Genomic DNA, 20,618 nt, shown 5'->3' on the forward strand with positions numbered 1-20,618 from the left:
TTCCTGAATTCCAAAGTTTCTGGCTCAATACCAGCCTCTGGGCCCATTATTCATTGCTTGTGCTTTCCAAGCCTGCTCCATGTCCCTCACTGCCCCTGAAGGTATAGAACAGAAAATCACTTGAGCTCCCGCTCCTTGATCTAAATGCCCCAAACCCCTGAAATCTCTTTTCATAGTTTGTAGGCTTCTCTGAGCAATTACATCACTACCCACCTGAACTATGAGTAATGGAAAATAATCAGTGGACCTAGCCAGGTTTGAGCGTTTCCTGGTTAGGTCCCTGACCTGGGCCCCAGGAAGGCAGCACACTTCCTGATGACTCAGGCCCGGTCTGCACATGGGGCTGTCCATTCCTCTGAGAAGGGAGTTGCCCACCACGATCACCTTTCTTTCCTCACAGAGGCAGTCTCAAGGTGTTGGGGTGACCGCCTCGCCTTAGGCGCCCTCCTAGGCAGATCCTCTGTTGCCTCACCACATGCCTCCCCTTCAGTTTCCAGCGTCTGAAACCTGTTGCTTAGAGGGAACTGGGGAAGCAGGCTAGGCAGGCGGGGGGGGGGGGGGGGGGGGTCCTGTGATGCTAAGTCAGCACTCTCTTCCAACCCTCCTCATCAGTCAGGTCTGTCTGACTGTGAAGAATTGCAGGAAATAAAGTGTTATTAACACTGTGAAGGAAAGCTCTGTTCTCTGCTAGAGCAGGAAAAAGTAGTCTGGGAAATGTGATTTTCTTCTTCTAGATAACTGGACTGATCACACGAGACTGCCCATTCCCTCACTTGTACCTGGCCAGTAGAGTAAAATGCTTGAAATATTCTTCCTCAGAGTAGAATGCTTGAAATCTGGGTGCAAGTGATCAGAATTTCTTTCAGGGCATTCCAATGAAATCCATTTCTTCTTTAGACCCTGGGCACCCTGATTCTGGCAGGAACCATCGTGTAGAATGCTGAGTGTGGGGTACTGGCTCCAACTGGATTGTTGGAAAGTCTTAAATGAGATTTGTTTAAACATTCTTTGGATTTAATTTTCAATATGTTATACCGATTTCCTTATTAGTACCAAAGCAGTAGAAAACTACAGATAAGTAGATTTTTCAAGCTCCTAATTGTGGAAGAAAGAAGGATATATGATTGGGAATATTTCGGTTTCTTGCTTCCAATACTGATAAGACAGGCCGATTTGGACTGAGTTCTAGGATTGGTTATGTGCTAGTAAGTTTAAAGCATGGGGCCCATGTCATTCATTCTTGGGGCTTTTATAGTTCTATAGTTTTATACATTATTTCTTCAGATACTAGAGCTCCCATAAGTGTGTTCAGGTGGAACAGCATAGACTGAAACTAATCCATACTTCTTACCTTCCTTCCTTTTCTTTCTCCTTCCACGTAGCAAAGGAAACACATAGATTTACCCAAACAGATGTCCCTCAAGTTGGCATCAGACTGTTTCTCTCATTTCCTTGTGACTTTTCTGAGCCTTGTTAGCACATAAGTATTCATGATTATTTGCTTTAGTCCTTATTTAAAGAGTGTCTTTAACCCCTCATCTTGTGGGTGACTGGTAACCTCTCAGCAGCTGCAGAAATCATCTGGCTATGGGAAGGTGTATAGTCAATGAATATAAAGATGTTACAACTCTGAAATAAACAAGAGAGTTTGGCAAAGCAGATTATAATAACAAAAAGAGAATAGATAGAAAGCTTACCCATGTCCTGGGCTCGCTGCAAAACCCCAGAGGAAAGATCTCCAGAAGAGATCTTAGCATGCCTGGACGATGTCAGGTAGCTGTACGGGCAGTCCCCATGCTTTAGCAGCTGCCCACATTGTCTTTTGTCCAGCATGCCGTAGCTTCTGATGTAACCAACGGGCGATGATCTCAGATGGTGAATTCTCAATCCATCGAACTCAGGCCAGCGTGTCAGCTTCTGTGGTCCTGTGTTTGACCATATTCCATATGTCTAACCACATGTCTTTGCCCCAGATCGGTCAGGCGTGGATAGTCCATTCCTGGGTGGCCCACTGTGCAATCCAAAGAGTGAGCCCCCGGTACACAGCCCAACTATCTGTGCAGATGTTCAGGATACCATCACCGGGTTCCTTGGTTATAACCATCCACACGGCTCGCAGTTCTGCCCATTGGCTGCTCTGACCATCCCCCTCGTCAAACCAGATTGTCTCGGTGGAAGGATGGTATGCTATTGCTCTCCACTTGTTCGGGTTGCCCTTCTGGACTCATCTGTGTACCAGGCATCTTCAGGGACAGGATATTTTCCCTCCTGAACGGGACTCTTCTTCGGTGGAGCGACCAGTATTTCTTTTGGTGCATCTCAGTGATACGTCACTGGGCCTAGGATCTTCTGGAGTTCTTATTTCAAGGGTGATGAAGACAGACTGCTCCTTTGGCTGAGGTAGACGACCCATCGTGCCGCTGTTTGTGCTTGGGCCACCCCTGTCTTAGGAAGGTGGGTCAGATCTTTCACCCACCCCTGGATCGGTGGAGTGGTCTTGACGATAACTTCAGCCGTTTGAGTTATTGGCTCTACTGCCTGTAATGCCAAATAGGCAGCCAATAACTGCTTTTCAATCATACTGTATCTTTCTTCTGCTCCATGCCAAACCTGAGACCAGAAACCAATGGGGGCCCAAAGAGAACTCTGGTGTTGCCACAGGCCCCAACTGAAGCCGTCTTGAGTAATGTGAATGCCCAACTCGGCTAGGAGGGTAGGATCGAATATACCCGATGCCTGAGCTTGTTTAACTGCCAGTTTTGCTTGTTGGAAAGCATCCTGTTCGGTTTTCCCCCAGTCCCATAGCTGCCCCTTTTTTGAGAGTCTGTACAGTGGCCTTAGCAGCTGCGCAAGGTGAGGTATAAAGGAACGCCAGTAACCCAATATACCTAGAAACTCTTGCAGCTGCTTCGATGTTGTACGGACAGGGAACGCCTGAACCTTATCTATGACAGCACTGGGAAGTACTTTGGTCTTTCCTGACCAAACCACCCCAGGAATTTTATGGACAGGCCTGGACCTTGCACCTTTTGGGGATTTATAGCCCATCCCCTCTGTTGTAAATAGGTGGTTAATGAATCTGCCGCCTGTCCTACTGCCTCCAGTGAGTCGGATGTCAGCAGGAGATCATCAATATAATGATATAGGTTAACATCATCAGGTTTTGTCCAACCTGCCAGGCCACGCGCCACCAGATTATGACAATACGTTGGTGAATGCTTGAACCCCTGGGGCAGGACCTGAAAGGTCCACTGCCTGCCTCCCCACGTAAATGCAAACCGATCCTGCGATTCCTCAGCAATTGGGATACTGAAGAACACATTTGCTAGACCTAGGACATAGTGATAGGTTTTTATCTCCCTACTTAATGTGTCCATTAGGGAGGCAATATTGGGCTTCATGAATAGGCGGCGTGACCTTTAATTCTCTATAATCCACTGTCATTCTCCACGTGCCATCCGACTTACTCACTGGCCACATGGGGGAATTATATGGGCTGTATGCACGCCTTATAATGCCCACTTCTTCTAATTCCTGCACTGTTCTCAATATTTTATCTTGCCCACCCAGGAGTCTATGCTGTCTCACATCAGTAATCCAACACCGTTTCGACAGGCAAACAGGCCCATGTTTCACATGGCCTCTTAATATTGCCTGCACTGCCCGGATACTGATACATCTCTGTCCAAATCTGAACTCTCCCACAGTTGTCTGGAGAGCCAGACCCCACAGAATATCTATGCCCAGGATGTATTCCTGGACTGGGGCAATAGACACCTTGTACTCCCGGGGTGGGAGACGCCCAACCCCTAATTTCAACCATGTTTGGGTGACAGGAATAGTCTGCCCCTCAAGACCACCAGTCATCACTCTGTCCCCATCAGATTTCCTCGGACCTCCATAGATAATTGATGCTTCTGCTCCGGTGTCCAGTAATGCCATAACTCTCTGAATATTTTTTCAGGACCAATAAATCGTTAATTCTACATAAGGCCTCTGGTCCCACCTGGAGGCCCTAAGGGGACTAACATCCCTTGTCACACCATGAATTGCGCTATGGCCAATTCTTTTGCTTCTGGTGGCTCAGGCATCGTGGCCCAAGACACCTGAGGCAGCTTTTTTTTTTTTCCCCCCTATTAGGAACAATGAAATCCTCTAGGTTCTATGTCGTTGTTGGTATTCTCTCTATAACCCTTACCCTTGGTTTCTTAGGGTAGTTCTGAATTTTTTGATTATCCTTTAGTTGTCTTCAAAGCTGGAGAAGGACATGGTTGGGCTAGCAGTCAACCTTAGCAAATTGGACCCCAGCCCAAATTAAATTATTGAACATTTGTTTTCAGGAGACCCTTACGGGTCCTGATTGAGGAGCTCGAGTAGCCAGCATTTTGGTTTCAGCCACCGGCAGGACCTCGGCTTCTTCTAATGTCCAAATGTTGCTCCTGGTCCACAGGCGTCCTGTTTCTCCTAGGTCAGCCACTAACAGGGCAGCCTGCTGGACTACTGCTTCTGAGGCCACCAGGGAATTTATTAGAGACACCAAAGTACCACACAAATGAGAGGGAGCTTGCTGTAGAATCAAGGCTCCCAACCCTGCTGAAAATTTGACCATATCAAGGCCATCAAATTTGTCTTCATGAATTGCTTCCCTTATGCCTAGTTCATGGATATAATTTTGAAGGTCCTCCATGGAGGACCACAGCCCTGTATGAAGAGGGCTATCAGATTTATTCGGCCATACCATACAGCAGGCCGCCATTAACCATTCTCTTATAGAATGGTTTTCATCACAATATCGATTACCCGCATACAACCTCTGCCTGAGAGCAGGATGGACAGTCATGGTGGCCAACTTGGCTATTTCCAGGCTATTCACCAAAACACTTTCTGCCCCAGAATCCCACAGTCTTAATAACCAAGCCGGAACACTTTCTCCAGGCTTCTGCTGAAATCGCTATACTAAATCCATCAATTCTGTTGCTGTGTAAGGCCAGGCTGTTACGTGCAAATGAGTCTGGGCAGGGGGCCACTGATCAGGCGGCACCCCTGCCAGTCTGTCCTGTACTCTTTTTGTTTTCTGAGTTATAACAGGATGGACTTCCAGAGGATTTGTCATAATCGGAGATTTGAGATCTAATTTAGATTTTTTTTTTATTTTCCTGATCAACGAAGTCTGTTGATTCAAGAGTCTGGTCATTATCTACTGAAGTGTTACAAACTTGACCTATTGGAAGATACAGAATCGGTTTCTACCTCGCTAATACGTGAAGTTCTTGCTCTAACTTCTCTGTACAGCCTTTCAAAAGTTGGCTTTCATTTTCTAAAGTATTATTCAATTTTTCTGTGTGATTTAAAGGTTTTAATAGTGGCCACGCCATCTTGAAGGCAGCCAGTTGTTTTTCTTTCATGACCAGTATGTTTTTGCCAGGTCCCTGAAAATAATCTACCATGCAATATGGAAATATATTTCCCATAACACATAGGGACCCCCATTTTTCATTGATAACTGCTAGTCCAGTTCAAAACAGGGACATCCCACAAATCCTGGGATCTGCTGCCCTAGAATCATTTTGTCTAGGGCAGGTAGCATTCTCCCCCTATCCCATTTATAGAAATTCCATAGGAAGGACGTGATGTAAATTTTAATATATTTGGCCTGCCTGGCCCACCTATTGTATAGCCAATTAATATAAAGATGTTACAATAATGAAATAAACAAGAGAGTTTGGCAAAGCAGATTATAATAACAAAAAGAGTATAGATAGTAGATAAAAAGCTTACCCACATCCTAGACTCACTACAAAACTCCAGAGGAGGAACCTCCAGAAAAGACCTTTTTTCACTGCTTGTCAGCTCTTAAATGGGTCTAGGAGATGTGGAGCCAGGCTCCACCCCTTCCAGCAGCACAGGTGAATTGCCTTCACCTGTGCTCCTGTGGCTGACTCATTGCTCACCTCAGGTAATCAATCAGAGGTTCAGGCCGTGATTCAGCAGTTCCCATACAGAATGGAAAGGTGACTTTATGGTGAAAGCACGTCTCTGTTCGTGTTGCTTTTACTGATCTAGAAATAGCTTCCTGATTTTTCTTATTTCTTTGATAGAAGACCTTCATTGTATCCACAGTTTGTGGTACCTGTTTACAGTCTTTGGTAGGTGTGTGTTGTCCACACTGCTTTGATAAAGATCTATTTTCTCTGTCTCCTACAGTGCTGCTGTAGGAAAGGTGCGTGCTTGAATATACAGTGCCAGATAGTGTTAAGTATGTTTCTTTCCTATTATTAGAGATTGGCACATGTACTACTTTTGTTTAGCTTTTTTTTAATTAATGTGTTTTTCTTTTTTTAAAGCAAACGAAGAAACACCCTTGTCGACAATGTGACAAATCTTTCAGTTCATCCCATAGTTTATGTCGTCACAATCGTATCAAGCACAAAGGCATTAGGAAGGTTTATACATGCTCGTAAGTTCTACTTCTATTTATTTTTTAAAGATACTAGGGGCAGAGTATACACCAACAACAAACATTGTTAACTGAATTTCTCTTTGTAACTTTTCCAAGCTCTGAGGTTAGAATAACCCAACCTAACCTCAGTCCCGTACATTAGTTCCACGGATATCAAAGAATTTGGACTTGAATGCAGAATTAAGACTCCTTTGGAGCTAGCACTCATCCTTCATGGAAAGTATTTTCTTGCTGAAATTTAGTTTAGGGAGAACTTTAAGTGTTTAATTGAATGTACAGTTTAGTTACATTAAGAGAAGTGTAAGAAACAAACTCAGATGTTCCTGTTTTTTTTTCTTACCCTCTTTTTGTGCTGTTTTGTATATTATCTTCAGAGAACTTTTCTCTCATTTACTGTGAATATAAGCTGCTCAACCATTTGCGGTTTTGTTTTCTAATTGTTCTCCCTCTCTTATAATATTTGTGCAATTGATTGGAAAAGCATTGTTTTTAATATTATCTTTAATAGATTGGATTTGTCTGGGCTTATTTACTAGTTCTGTTCACATTCTCCAGAATTGCACATCTATTTTAAAGCATGACATTTGAACCTCTACACGCCTGCTCTGTGTTTATATAGGCACTGCCCAGATTCAAGACGTACTTTTACCAAGCGATTGATGTTGGAAAAACATATTCAATTGATGCATGGCATTAAAGACCCTGATGTAAAAGAAATGACTGAATTAACTAGTATGGAGGAAAGGGAAGTAAAAGAAGATACAAAGGTAATCACTTAGAAGATTAATTCAGTCACTGAATTAAATTTTTGTGGATATACGTTCAGCATCTTTAAATAGATGCAGGTATCTTGATACCATAAAATTCTGCTGTGTGAAGTTGAGCCCCCAGGACATCTCAAAGGTTCCTGCAACAAATTCTTTTATGTTTGAACTGGAACTTATTTTTCAAAAGACTTACAGTTTATTTTATTCACTGAATGATGGAGAATATAACTTACCTGTTTGGTTTATGAACACTTTTCAAAACCTCTGCAACTAAGTCCTCTCATAGCTGTAGAAAAGTTACAGGTCACATAGAAGAACTGTGAGCTTATCCCAAATACCCAGCTTTGAGTTTATTTGACATAAATGTTAGAGTGAAACTGCTTTCACTATGATGATGAGTGTTAGGAGGAAAGCAAAAATAAGAAGACAGCACTGTCCAAAGACTTGTGCTTCACTCTTTGACAATATATTAATTTGGCTACTAATAATCAGGAGATAATCAAGTCAAATTTCATTTATGAAATATTAAGTGTAGTTGAAGTACAGTTTCAGAAGGTACTGCTGAAGAGTTCCTAGACTTATATTCTGCATTCTATACACAACTGCAGTCACATTAATGTGTACTTGCAGTTACACTGGCAAATACTTAATCTTGTTTATACAGTGCATTAGGTACTGTTGCTTTATCAGAGCTGACAAAATAAAATTTGTATGCAATTTATATTAACAACATATATTTGCTTGTATTATTTCAAATACTGTATTTATTGAAGTTGCACTGGAACCTACCAGGGGAAAGTTTTTGTAGTTGGCAGTCATGGTCATTGCAGTCACTACGTATTTATGCTTACAAAAATACTATTTATGACTTTTTTTAGGTTCCTAGTCCAAAGCGTAAACTGGAAGAACCTGTACTGGAATTCAGGCCTCCACGAGGCGCAATCACACAACCACTGAAGAAGCTAAAAATAAATGTTTTTAAGGTTCATAAGTGCGCTGTCTGTGGCTTTACAACAGAAAATCTTCTCCAGTTTCACGAACATATTCCTCAGCATAAATCTGATGGCTCTTCATACCAGTGCAGGGAGTGTGGACTCTGCTACACGTCTCATGTGTCTCTCTCCAGGCATCTCTTCATTGTACACAAGCTGAAGGAGCCACAGCCAGTATCAAAGCAGAATGGATCCAGGGAGGATAATCAGCAAGAGAATAAACCCAACCATGAGGATGAATTGTCTGACAACACAGTGTTGGACAGAAGATGCAAAGTTTGCGCAAAGACTTTTGAAACTGAAGCGGCCTTAAATACTCACATGAGAACACATGGCATGGCCTTCATTAAGTCAAAAAGAATGAGCTCAGCTGAAAAGTAATCAGTTCATTGGGATATAGAAATCTCTCTCCACATTGGAATAATAATGACATTTTTGTTACAGAAAGTTCAAGGTATAATAGTGTTAACAGTACTGTTCAGGCTGTTGCAATATATTCTGCATAATAACGTCCCCCTTCACCTCATTGTCTATACCCTCAAAACCACTGAAGCAGTATTTGAGTTGAAAAGAGTTTGTATATATTTAAGCTAATAACTTTTATACTCTTTGTTATGTGCTTTTATTGGTATCTAGTGGAAAAAAATGTTTTTTTGTTTTGTTTCTGTTTTTTGTAGTATGTTTCTCTAAAACAGAGTTCTTAATGCTGGGACAGTTTCTTAGGTTCTCTTAAACTGTTTCTTATATGAATGTTTCTGAAAGAAAGTTTAGCAGAAGGCAGTGCTTGGAGGGGAAAAAGGAAGAAAGTAAGCCAAGGGGAAATGTTGAATTTCATAGAATCATAGAATCATAGAATCACCAAGGTTGGAAAAGACCTAAAAGATCACCCAGTCCAACCGTCCACCTACCCCCAATAGCTCCCACTACACCATGTCCCTCAACACAACATCCAGTCTTTCCTTGAACACCCCCAGGCTCGGTGACTCCACCACCTCCCTGGGCAGTCCATTCCAGTGCCTGACCACCCTTTCTGAAAAGTAATACTTCCTCATGTCCAGCCTGAATCTCCCCTGCCGTAGCTTGAAACCATTCCCCCTGGTCCTATCACTAATGACACGAGAGAAGAGGCCGACCCCCAGCTCACTACAACCTCCCTTCAGGAAGTTATAGAGAGCAATAAGGTCTCCCCTGAGCCTCCTCTTCTCCAGGCTGAACATTCCCAGCTCCTTCAGCCTCTCCTCATATGGCCTGTGTTCCAGACCCCTCACCAGCTTTGTTGCCCTTCTTTGAACACGTTCCAGGGCCTCAATATCTTTCTTGCAGTGAGGGGCCCAAAACTGGACACAGTACTCGAGGTGCGGCCTGACGAGTGCTGAATATAGGGGAACAATCACCTCTCTGCTCCTGCTTGCAACACTGTTTCTGATGCAAGCCAGGATGCCATTGGCCTTCTTGGCCACCTGGGCACACTGTCGGCTCATGTTCAGCCGAGCATCAATCAATACCCCCAGGTCCATTTCCTCTACGCAGTCCTCCAGCCACACCGCCCCAAGCCTGTAGCGTCGCCTGGGGTTGTTGTGACCAAAGTGCAGGACCCGGCATTTGGCCTTGTTGAAACTCATCCCATTGGCTCCAGCCCAGCTCTCCAGCCTGTCCAGATCCCTCTGTAGGGCCTCGCTACCACCAGGCAGATCCACACTTCCAGCCAATTTGGTGTCATCTGCGAATTTACTGAGGGTGCACTCGATGCCCTCATCCAGGTCATCAATAAAGATATTGAAGAGGACAGGCCCCAGCACCGACCCCTGGGGAACACCACACACAACCGGTCGCCAGCTGGATTTGACTCCATTCACCACCACTCTCTGTGCCCGGCCCTCCAGCCAGCTCCTTACCCAGCCAAGAGTGTACCCATCCAAGCCTCGGGCTGCCAGCTTCTGCAGGAGAATGCTGTGGGAGACAGTGTCAAAGGCTTTGCTGAAGTCTAGGTAGACCACATGAACAGCCTTTCCTTCATCCACCAGTTGGGTCACTAGATCATAGAAGGAGATCAGGTTGGTCAAACAGGACCTACCCTTCATGAACCCATGATGGCTAGGCCTGATCCCCCGGTCACCCTGCACATGCCGCATGATCTCCCTCAAGATGATCTGCTCCATAACCTTCCCTGGCACCGAGGTCAGGCTGACAGGCCTGTAGTTCCCCAGATCCTCCTTACGACCTTTCTTATAAATGGGAGTCACGTTGGCAAGCCTCCAGCCTTCTGGGACCTCACCAGTCAACAAGGAGCGCTGACAGATGATGGAAAGCGGCTCGGCTATCACCACCGCCAGTTCCCTCAGCACTCTCGGGTGGATCTCATCTGGCCCCATCGACTTGTGACAGTCCAGCTGGAGCAGTAGGTCTCTGACTGTTTCTTTCAGAATCACAGGGGGGTTAGTGTGCTCCCCAACCGAGATTACCAGGTCAGAGAGAGGGGTATCCTGAGGATAACTGGTCTGACTTTTAAAGACAGACGTAAAGAAGGCATTCAGAACCTCCGCCTTTTCCTTATCCTCAGTGGTCACATTCCCAGCCTCATCCAGCAAAGAGTGGATATTCTCCTTTGTCCTCCTCTTACTGTTAATGTATTTATAAAAGAGTTTCTTATTCCTTTTCACACCAGCGGCTAGGTTAAATTCAAGCTGGGCTTTTGCCTTTCTGATTTCACCTCTACACATCCTAACGACTTCCTTGTATTCATTCTGAGTGGCCTGTCCCTCTTTCCACAGGCGGTAGATTCTCTTTTTCTCCTGGAGCCTCAGGAATAGCTCCCTATTCATCCACGCCAGTCTTCTTCCCCGCCGGCTCATTTTGCAGCTCAGGGGGACTGCCTGCTCCTGCGCCCTTAAGACTTCCTTCTTGAAGAGCAACCAGCTCTCTTGGACCCCTTTGCTCACTAAGACTGAATGCCAGGGGACTCCCCCTATTAGTCCCCTGAACAATTCAAAGTCCGCCCTCCTGAAGTCCAAGGTAGCAGTATTACTATTCCCCCTCCAGGCTCCACCATGAATCACGAAGTCTATCATTTCATGATCACTCTGTCCAAGACAGCCTCCAACCTCCACATCTCCCACCAAACCTTCCGTTTGTGAACAGCAGGTCTAGTGGGGCAGTTCACAGTTCCAGTTCCAGTTTCACAGGACTCGTGCTTCTAAATGTGTTAGGAAGCTGCACATGTAAGGTGCAGTGCCGATTTAGATGTCAACACCAAAACAGATGCAGATCCCCCAGAGTAATAAAGTACTTTTGAAAAATGTAATTGCACAAATATATATATGTATATATAATGAAGTAATTTTTTGCCAACAGGTGCTTACAGTCAAAGCTCAAATAGTTGTAAAAGGGCTGGGCTGCTCTAGATTAAACAAGTAAGATGTAATTACAGAAATAGGCATATAATTATGATTTTTTTGTCATGTAATTTATTAAACGTATAGAAGCGATTACACAGCATTATGTATTTTCCTATACTTCTGGTTATCAAAAGAAAATAGTTAACACTTGCTGCTGAGGTTGGTGTTTCCCATCTCTGTAAGCTATTGCCAAATGTTCTGGTGCTCAGCATTACATTCAACCACAGCCATCAAGAAGCAAACACACCACACACCAGCCTACGTGAGTAGGGGCTTCACCATTAGCACAGACCTTACAGAGCTAATTCAGCCATTCAGAGTATATCTAACATCACTAGTTATGCTTTCACCAAGGACAGAAAGGTACCATACTGTCCCTTTCGTATATGGTTCTCTGTAAGAGTTATATTTTTGTTTTGGTTTTGCATTTTATACCTTGTATGTATCCCTACAAAACTGTTTTGTACTTTTTTTTAAAAAAACAAATAGTTTATATATAGATAGCTGCATGATATACAGTAGTAATTGTTCATTTCCTTAAAGTTTTGCTGCTGTCAGATGTTACTATACACTATGCCCATTACGACTGTATTAAACACATTTCATATGTAAATAAATGTGGAGCATTTTACCCCAAAAGATTTGTGAGATTCTGTTATTCATCATTAAATTTTAGCAATTTTAATGATGGAAGTGTTTGAAAAAATATGGATCCTTCTCAGCCACCTCTGTAACCCTTCTTAATCGCTCTGGAAATTGTGTATTGGATACATGAATTCTGCTTTGTCTCTTCATCCTCATTCATAATAATTTGGTTTGTTGGTAAATTCTTCCTGTCTCATTTCTATTACTTGTACATGAGTAGTTGTGAGGTACTCCTCTATCCCAGAGCACAGCTGGTGTCACTTGATGTTTGCACGTTCTGTGCACCAGCCACCGCTGCCTTCCTCATTGAGTGTATACCTCTGACACTTGTTTGTTGATGTGCACTGTCAACTACGGCTTATCACTATGTAGAATAGTTTTGCACACAGTGAACAGATAATAAAAATTAATTTTTCACAGCCATTATTAATACTTTTATTTTACCATCTCATGGTCCTGCATCTGTAAGGAATGCTATGAGCCAACAACTGTCAATGAGGGCAGTGCTGAGAGCAGAATGCTGCTGTGCACTATGTCAGTGGTTTACGGGCTGGTTTGACCGAGTTCTGTGACTAGTGGGGCAGAGGGATTTCGCAAAATCAATGCCTCCGCAAAAGGGAACCCCAAAATAATTGAAAACAGTGGCAACGATCTGAGGAGAAACAAACTATTTTACTAAATACAGTATCAGAATGCAAGATAACACACTATAATGCAATATAATCAGAAATGAAGCTAATAAATCAAATATAACGAGAGAGAGAATGTCTAAAAGGTGGATAGGCCTCACCACAACACTGACATGAGATGCGCAGTCCAGTTGAGCAGCAGGGAGACAAGAGGAGAGACAACAAAGAAGAGCAGACAAAAAAAGAGCTCATCAGGTGACCCTGCCAGGAGTTATATCTCCTCTCTGTGACCGCAAAGTCCCCTGGGGAATGTAGTTCTTCTCTTCTGGGCAGGTACCTAGAACTTGAGCATTAACAGTTAAACTCCCAGGGCCCCACATGATGTTATTATGTGGAATATCAAAAACCAAAAATCACAAAACCATGACATTCCACCCCTTATTCTACATCACTACATCATGCTTAATATATGCAAACAAGCAATAATTACCAAACATTAAATGCACACACACACAAACCTATATATATACATGGAATTACTAACTGCACTCCCTCAACATCAAATTCCCTAGTGGTACACATTGAAAATCCCAGTTTCTCTGCATCACCCACCAGGTGGACCCAGGTCCCTGGGCAAAAACAGTTCCACACAGAGGTTTGCCCTTCCCAGAAGCTGGAAGGACCCAAACTGCCTTTCCTAACATGTTCTTTACATGTACAACAGGGACCTTATCTCCCTTGACCGTATGTAGGGAGCTAGCAGGACCATCGCGATTGATAGATCCTCTAGTATTGACCAACCAGGTGGCTTCTGCCAAATGCTTCTCCCAATGCTTAAATGTTCTGATACCCATTGCTTTCAACATAGTTTTTAACAACCCATTGTAGCGTTCAATTTTACCAGAAGCTGATGCATGATAGGGAATATGATAAAACCATGATCTTTGGCCCAAGTATTCACAAGAGAATTTTTGAAATGAGTCCCATTATCTGACTCAATTCTTTCTGGGGTGCCATGATGTCTTGCTCCAATTTATAGGAGGGAGAGGAGGTTCTTTTATTATCTATATACCCGGCGTGAGATTAAGAAACAATGGTTCAAATGTTGGTCCGACCAGTTTATTACAAATCTTAATCAGGGAAATGGGGAAGGGGAGGACGGACACTATTATGAATTAGGGTAATGGGGAAGGGAAGGTGCGCGATAGAAAAGATAGAAGAGAAGAAGCAAGGAGTCTTTATAGGAAGCAAGAGGGACATAGTCACCACCATGGATCCAGCGTGGTTCATAGTTCAGTCTTTGATCTTCAGTAGTGGTGGGTCGTCAGGCATTGTTGTTCTGTTGATGACGACGATGACAACCATGGCGATGATGGCCCCTTTTCAATGCTTTCAAAGTGGTTGAGTCAGCTCACCTTTGAGTGGCAGCTTCTGTCTCTGGGATCTCAGCAGAAACTCCTTTGTTTCCATCTTCCGGGCCTTGCCAGCAGATAAGAGGGAGCAGGGATGCCCATCTGCATCCTGTTTCTCACAGAACACGATGGTATCATTCCCCAATTTTCCCACACCTAGCTGGAGCGGTTTAGTCACAGGCCAGATCTTCCGCCAGTAAACACTCCTGAGCACTCTCTTCCGCTCTTCTACAGAGCAAGCAGCTCTGGAGGAAGGGGCTTTCAAATGTTCCCAAAGCGATATGGATTGTCACACAGTTAGCATCCATCAGTTGCCTCCTCAACAAATCACTCAGAGTCTTATCACAAGAAATACCTCAGGAAGCAAGCTTTGAGCCAAAAAACAAAGGATTCTTACACCACCCCGTGGCTCAAAGATTGCTCGTAGTAGTGCATAAGTAACCCTCCACAGTGGTGAGGAAAAGAAAAGGGAGAAAATAAAAAGACAGCAAAGAAGCAGGGGGGGGGAAGGAGGAAGGGGAGAAGGGGGAGATAATCGTTACACAATTACTACAAAAGATTTCTTGGGCTTGGTTACAAATGTTGCCCTGATCTGTTGGACTTGTCCATCATCAGTTGAAGTAGTTGCAAAGTACATGGAAGTTACAACATGTTGTATCAATTGAATAAAACATGGAATCATACACGGTACAAACATAAGAGTTTTGCAACAACACACAGTACATAAAATAGGATACGTTTGACCCATGGGCCACCTGGAAGCCAGGAAAAGAAATCAAAGTTGTCATGGTTTTATGATTTTTGGCTATCAGTATTCCACACCGTAACATCATGTAATGCACTGCCCCCAGTGGCACCCCCAGGGGTGTTTGACTTCTGCCGAATGTTCGTCCGACGGAGAACTACATTTCCCCGGGAGGCTTTGTGGTCAGCAAGGATATATAACTCTGTGCAAGGTCACCTGAGTTCTTTCTTCGCCATCTGCACTTCGCCATCTGCTTTTCTTCAGTCACTCAACTGGACTGCACTTCTCACCTCAGCATTGTGGTGAGGTCTATCTACCATCCAGATAGACACTCTCTCTCATTGTATTTTTTGCTAATACTATATTTAGTAAATCATTTGTTCCACCTCAGATTATTGCTCTTGTTTTCAAGTATTTCGGGGTCCCCTGTTTTCCCCTTTCCCGGAGGCGCGGATCTGCAGATCCCTCCGCCCTGTTGGTCATGGAACTGGGCCGAACCAGCCCATAAACCGTTGATATTCTTTGGTGGAGAATGCGCGCAGCAGTTGCTTTCTAGCTGTTTAGAACAAATCTCACTCTGCTCTCGGAGAGCTTCATTGGGAAAGCTTATCTGTTTCACCGCTATTCTCTGAAAACGTGACCTTGAAAACTCCAGGTGGACTGCCAATATCCTAGGATATTTGTAAACTCTGAGCTTTACTATCTTGCCTCTGTAAAAAAAAAAAAAAAAAAAAAAAAAGAGGAAAAAAAAAAATGCTTTCTCTTGTGAAACTGACTTTTAAGGGGCTGCATGCTACTGCTTCTTCTTTCCTAATGCTCAAAACATACTGGGCGTTAATTAAGCTTGCCACCTTGCTCTATGGAGCAATAGGCATATACAGTCAATTGAAAACATGGGTGGAAATATGGACCTGGCACTTTCATACAATGTGGCATACAATTCCGGAGACAGCTGTTAATTTTACAGGATTGGGGATTTTTAAGGTTTCCAGTCTCTCCTTTCAACCTGTTATGCAGTTTTTGAATGATCACCTAGTTGTGTTGTTAATCTCCCTGAATGTATTGCTCATCATTTCGCTCAGTATTAGTATTTATTATATTTTGAGGATGTCCTCCCCAAAACTGGAGAAAACTGAGTGGCAGGGAGTGTGGAGAGGTCTGGGAGAGACTTTAGACAGATGGAAATCTTCAGTGTCATGGAATTTCACGCCAGAACACCTGAAAGACCCCGAGAGTCTAAACAGCTATTTGAGGCAGGAATGTTGCGGCTTGGGCAGTTCTGAGGAGGCACAAATGATTTGGGGCCTGGCTAATGCTTATCGGGCCTTATTCAATACTATCCTGGAGAGAGAGAGAGCTTCTGAAATTGAAAGGGAGAGTCTCAGGGAAACAGTTCAAAATGAGCGAGAGAGTCTCCTGCTCCAGAGAAAAAACCTCTGATCTGAGAGAGATGCCCTCCGAATTGAAAGAGACTCCCTGCAACCCAAACTCGACAATCTTCAGTCTCAACAACACACCCTCCAATCTGAGCTAGATACTGTCATAATCGAACGAGACAGGCTCCAAGCTGAGCTGGAAGATGAGAGCATTGGAACTGACCAACGCGATCAACCACAGGAGGCACCACAATTGATGTCAGTTGCCCCTGTAAGAGGACGGGAAACAAAGCAAATCTCGACTCAGAAGAGAAGAAAGAGGAGGAAAGAGGTCCAGAGGAGTGGCTCCGAGGTCCAAGAGAAGCACCTCTGAGTCCAGGGGAGGGGCCCTCAGTAAGACCACGGTCACCAACGCCTACGAGGGCAACAAGAAGTCCTGGAAGAGTAAGAGGTGAGCAAGATATTGTTACCTTTGTTGATCGATCTCTGAAAATGAATGAAATTCAAAGTCTGAGAAAAGACTTCTCACATCACCCAAATGAGCCTATTGCCACTTGGTTACTTCGATGCTGGGACAATGGGGCCAACAGTGTGTGGCTAGATAGTAGAGAAGCTCGCCAACTGGGTGGCATTACTAGGGACTCAGCCATTGACAGAGGCATTGGTACATGCCAGAACCAGGCCTTCACCCTCTGGAAGAGGATGTTGTTAGCTGTAAAAGAAAGATACCCCTTCAAAGACCATCTGATGCCTGAGAAGAAGAAATGGGCTGATATGGAAGAAGGCATCCGTTATTTGAGAGAATATGCTGTGGTGGAAACACTACATAGCCCCGATTTCATTCCTGATGAGCCAGACCAAGAGCATGATCCTGAGAGAGCCAGGTGTACACCAAACATGTGGCGTACATTCACGAAGACTGCAACAGAGAGGTACGCCAGTACGTTTGCAGCAATGTATGGCAGAGGGGAAAGAAGACCCCTTATAAATGAGTTGGTTAATAAACTTCAAGACTTTGAGTTACATTTAAGCCCTCTACAAGCTTGTGTTTCAGCCATTGAAAAAGTAGCTGAAAAGCTGGAGAGAATGGAGAACAAACAAGAAAATATAATAGACAAACTATTAATTGTGCCTGATGCTGATGAAGCCATGGTGGTAACAGATACATCCAGTGAGGAACAGAATTCCCAAAACAGCCTACTTGAGGGGCTGATCAACTTGATTTCCTCCCAGCCACTGTCATCCAATGTCTCAGCTACCAAAAGAAGACGTCCTCCTGCTTGAACAAGTGACAACAGTAAGACTGCATCACGTTTTGCATTGTGGCATTACCTACGTGATCATGGAGAAGATACGAAGAAGTGGCATAAGCAACCTACTCCTGCACTTCATGCATGGGTAAAAGAATTACAAGACAAATCAACCACCAAGGTGAACTTCTCCAAAAAGGTGATTGCTCCAGTTGCTGCAGACAACAGAGGTAACAAATAGAGGGGCCCTGCCCCCAGCCGGGGGGGAAAGGGATAATAGAGTTTATTGGACTGTGTGGATTAGATGGCCTGGCACATCAGAATCACGGAAATATAAGGCCCTGGTGGATACTGGTGCACAGTGCACTCTAATGCCCTCGAGTCAACAAGGGACAGAATCAGTTTATATTCATGGGGTGACTGGGGGTTCCCAAGAGCTGACTATGTTGGAGGCCGAAATCAGCCTCACTGGTAAAGACTGGCAAAAGCACCCTATTGTGACTGGCCCAGGGGCTCCATGTATACTTGGTATTGATTACCTCAGAAGGGGATATTTTAAGGATCCCAAAGTGTATCGATGGGCCTTTGGAATAGCTGCTGAAGACACAGAAGGTGTTAAGCAGTTATCTGTTTTGCCTGGCCAATCAGAAGATCCGTCTGTTGTGGGGCTGCTGCGAGTAAAAGAGCAACAGGTACCGATTGCTACAAAAACGGTGCACAGGAGGCAGTACCACACCAACAGGGATTCTTTGCTCCCAATTCATAAGTTAATTCGTCAACTAGAGAGCCAGGGAGTGATCAGCAAAACTCACTCGCCTTTTAACAGCCCCATATGGCCAGTGCGTAAAGCCAGTGGAGAATGGAGGCTGACGGTGGACTACCGTGGCCTGAATGAAGTCACACCCCCACTGAGTGCTGCTGTGCCGGACATGTTAGAACTCCAGTATGAACTGGAGTCAAGAGCGGACAAATGGTATGCCACCATTGACATTGCTAACGCCTTCTTTTCCATTCCTTTGGCCAAAGAATGTAAGCCACATTTTGCTTTCACATGGAGGGGCGTTCAGTATACCTGGAACCGTTTGCCCCAGGGGTGGAAACACAGCCCGACCATTTGCCATGGGTTGATCCAAACTGTATTGGAACAGGGCAGTGCTCCTGAGCACCTGCAGTACATTGATGATATCATTGTGTGGGGGCGATACAGCAGAAGTCTTCACGAAAGGAGAGCGAATAATACAAATTCTTCTGAGTGCTGGTTTTGCTATTAAGCAAAGCAGAGTGAAAGGACCTGCCCAGGAGGTTCATTTCCTAGGTATAAAGTGGCAAGATGGCCGTCATCACATCCCGACAGATGTGATCGACAAAATCATTGCTATGTCTCCACCCACTAGCAAAAGAGAGACACAATCTTTTCTGGGTGCAGTGGGCTTTTGGAGAATGCATGTTCCAAACTACAGCGTCATTGTAAGCCCCCTTCATTATGTGACGCGAATGAGAAATGAGTTTACATGGGGCCCTGAGCAGCAGCAGGCTTTTGAACAGATTAAACAGGAGATAGCCCGTGCCGTGGCCCTAGGGCCAGTACGGACAGGACAGGGTATAAAGAACATCCTCTATACTGCTGCTGGAGAGAACAGTCCCACTTGGAGTTTGTGGGAAAGAGCCTCAGGAGAGACCCGAGGCCGAACCCTGGGATTCTGGAGTCGAGCCTACAGGGGGTTGGAAGAGGGCTACACTCCAACTGAGAAGGAGATCTTAGCCGCGTATGAGGGGGTTCGGGCTGCTTCTGAAGTAGTCGGTACTGACACACAGCTCCTTCTGGTACCTCGACTGCCAGTGCTGAACTGGATGTTTAAAGGAAAGGTTCCCTCCACCCATCATGCTACTGATGCCACTTGGAGCAAGTGGATTGCACTGATTACACAACGAGCACGGATGGGGAACCTCAGCCGTCCAGGAATCCTAGAGGTCATCATGGACTGGCCTGAAGGTAAAAAGTTTGGAACACCACCAGGAGAAGAAGTATCACGTGCTAAAGAGGCCCCACCATACAATGAACTACCAGAGAATGAAAAGAAATATGCCCTGTTCACAGATGGATCGTGTCATATTGTGGGAAAGCATCGCAGATGGAAATCTGCTGTGTGGAGCCCCACACGACAAGTTGCAGAGGCCACTGAAGGGAAAGGCGAATCAAGCCAATTTGCAGAGGTAAAGGCTGTCCAACTGGCCTTAGATGTCGCTGAACGGGAGAGGTGGCCAATGCTCTATCTCTACACTAACACATGGATGGTAGCAAATGCCTTATGGGGGTGGTTACAGCAGTGGGAGCAAAATAACTGGCAAAGAAGGGGTAAACCTATTTGGGCTGCTGAACTGTGGAAAGACATTGCTGCCCGAACAAAGAATATGGTTGTGAAGGTGCGCCATGTAGATGCTCATGTGCCCAAGAGTCGGGCTACTGAAGAACAGCAAAATAACCATCAGGTAGACTGATCTGCCAAAATTGAGGCGGCTCAAATAGACCTGGACTGGCAGAACAAGGGTGAATTATTTCTAGCTCAATGGGCCCATGAGACCTCAGGTCATCAAGGGAGAGATGCAACATACAAATGGGCTAGAGACCGAGGGGTGGACTTAACTATGGATGCCATTGCACAGGTTATTCATAACTGTGAAACATGTGCCATCATCAAACAAGCCAAGAGGATGAAACCTCTGTGGGAGGAAGGGCGATGGCAAAAGTACAAATATGGGGAGGCATGGCAGGTTGATTATATCACCTTGCCACGATCTCGCAATGGTAAGCATTATGTGCTCACCATGGTGGAGGCAACCACTGGGTGGCTCGAAACATATGCAGTACCCCATGCTACCGCCCGAAACACCATACTGGGTCTCGAGAAACAAGTCCTGTGGCGACATGGCACCCCAGAAAGGATTG

At 44.7% G+C, this 20,618-nt stretch overlaps 1 protein-coding gene across 9 annotated transcripts in view; it reads left to right on the plus strand.

The window, feature by feature from the left end:
- Positions 1-8,600, plus strand: part of LOC125687565 (zinc finger protein 532-like) — a 135,582-nt gene extending 126,982 nt beyond the window's left edge. For 8 of the 9 annotated variants that reach the window (XM_048932740.1, XM_048932739.1, XM_048932743.1 and 5 more), the window contains 3 exons: positions 6,345-6,457; positions 7,080-7,227; positions 8,106-8,600. In XM_048932740.1, coding sequence (XP_048788697.1) covers positions 6,345-6,457; positions 7,080-7,227; positions 8,106-8,600 — 756 coding nt within the window. The remainder of the gene's footprint in view (positions 1-6,344; positions 6,458-7,079; positions 7,228-8,105) is intronic. The other variant, XM_048932747.1, reaches the window with a different exon arrangement.
- The last annotated feature ends 12,018 nt before the right edge of the window (positions 8,601-20,618 follow it).

This window comes from Lagopus muta (assembly GCF_023343835.1).
Source record: "Lagopus muta isolate bLagMut1 chromosome W unlocalized genomic scaffold, bLagMut1 primary SUPER_W_unloc_1, whole genome shotgun sequence".
Taxonomy (NCBI): Eukaryota; Metazoa; Chordata; class Aves; order Galliformes; family Phasianidae; genus Lagopus; species Lagopus muta.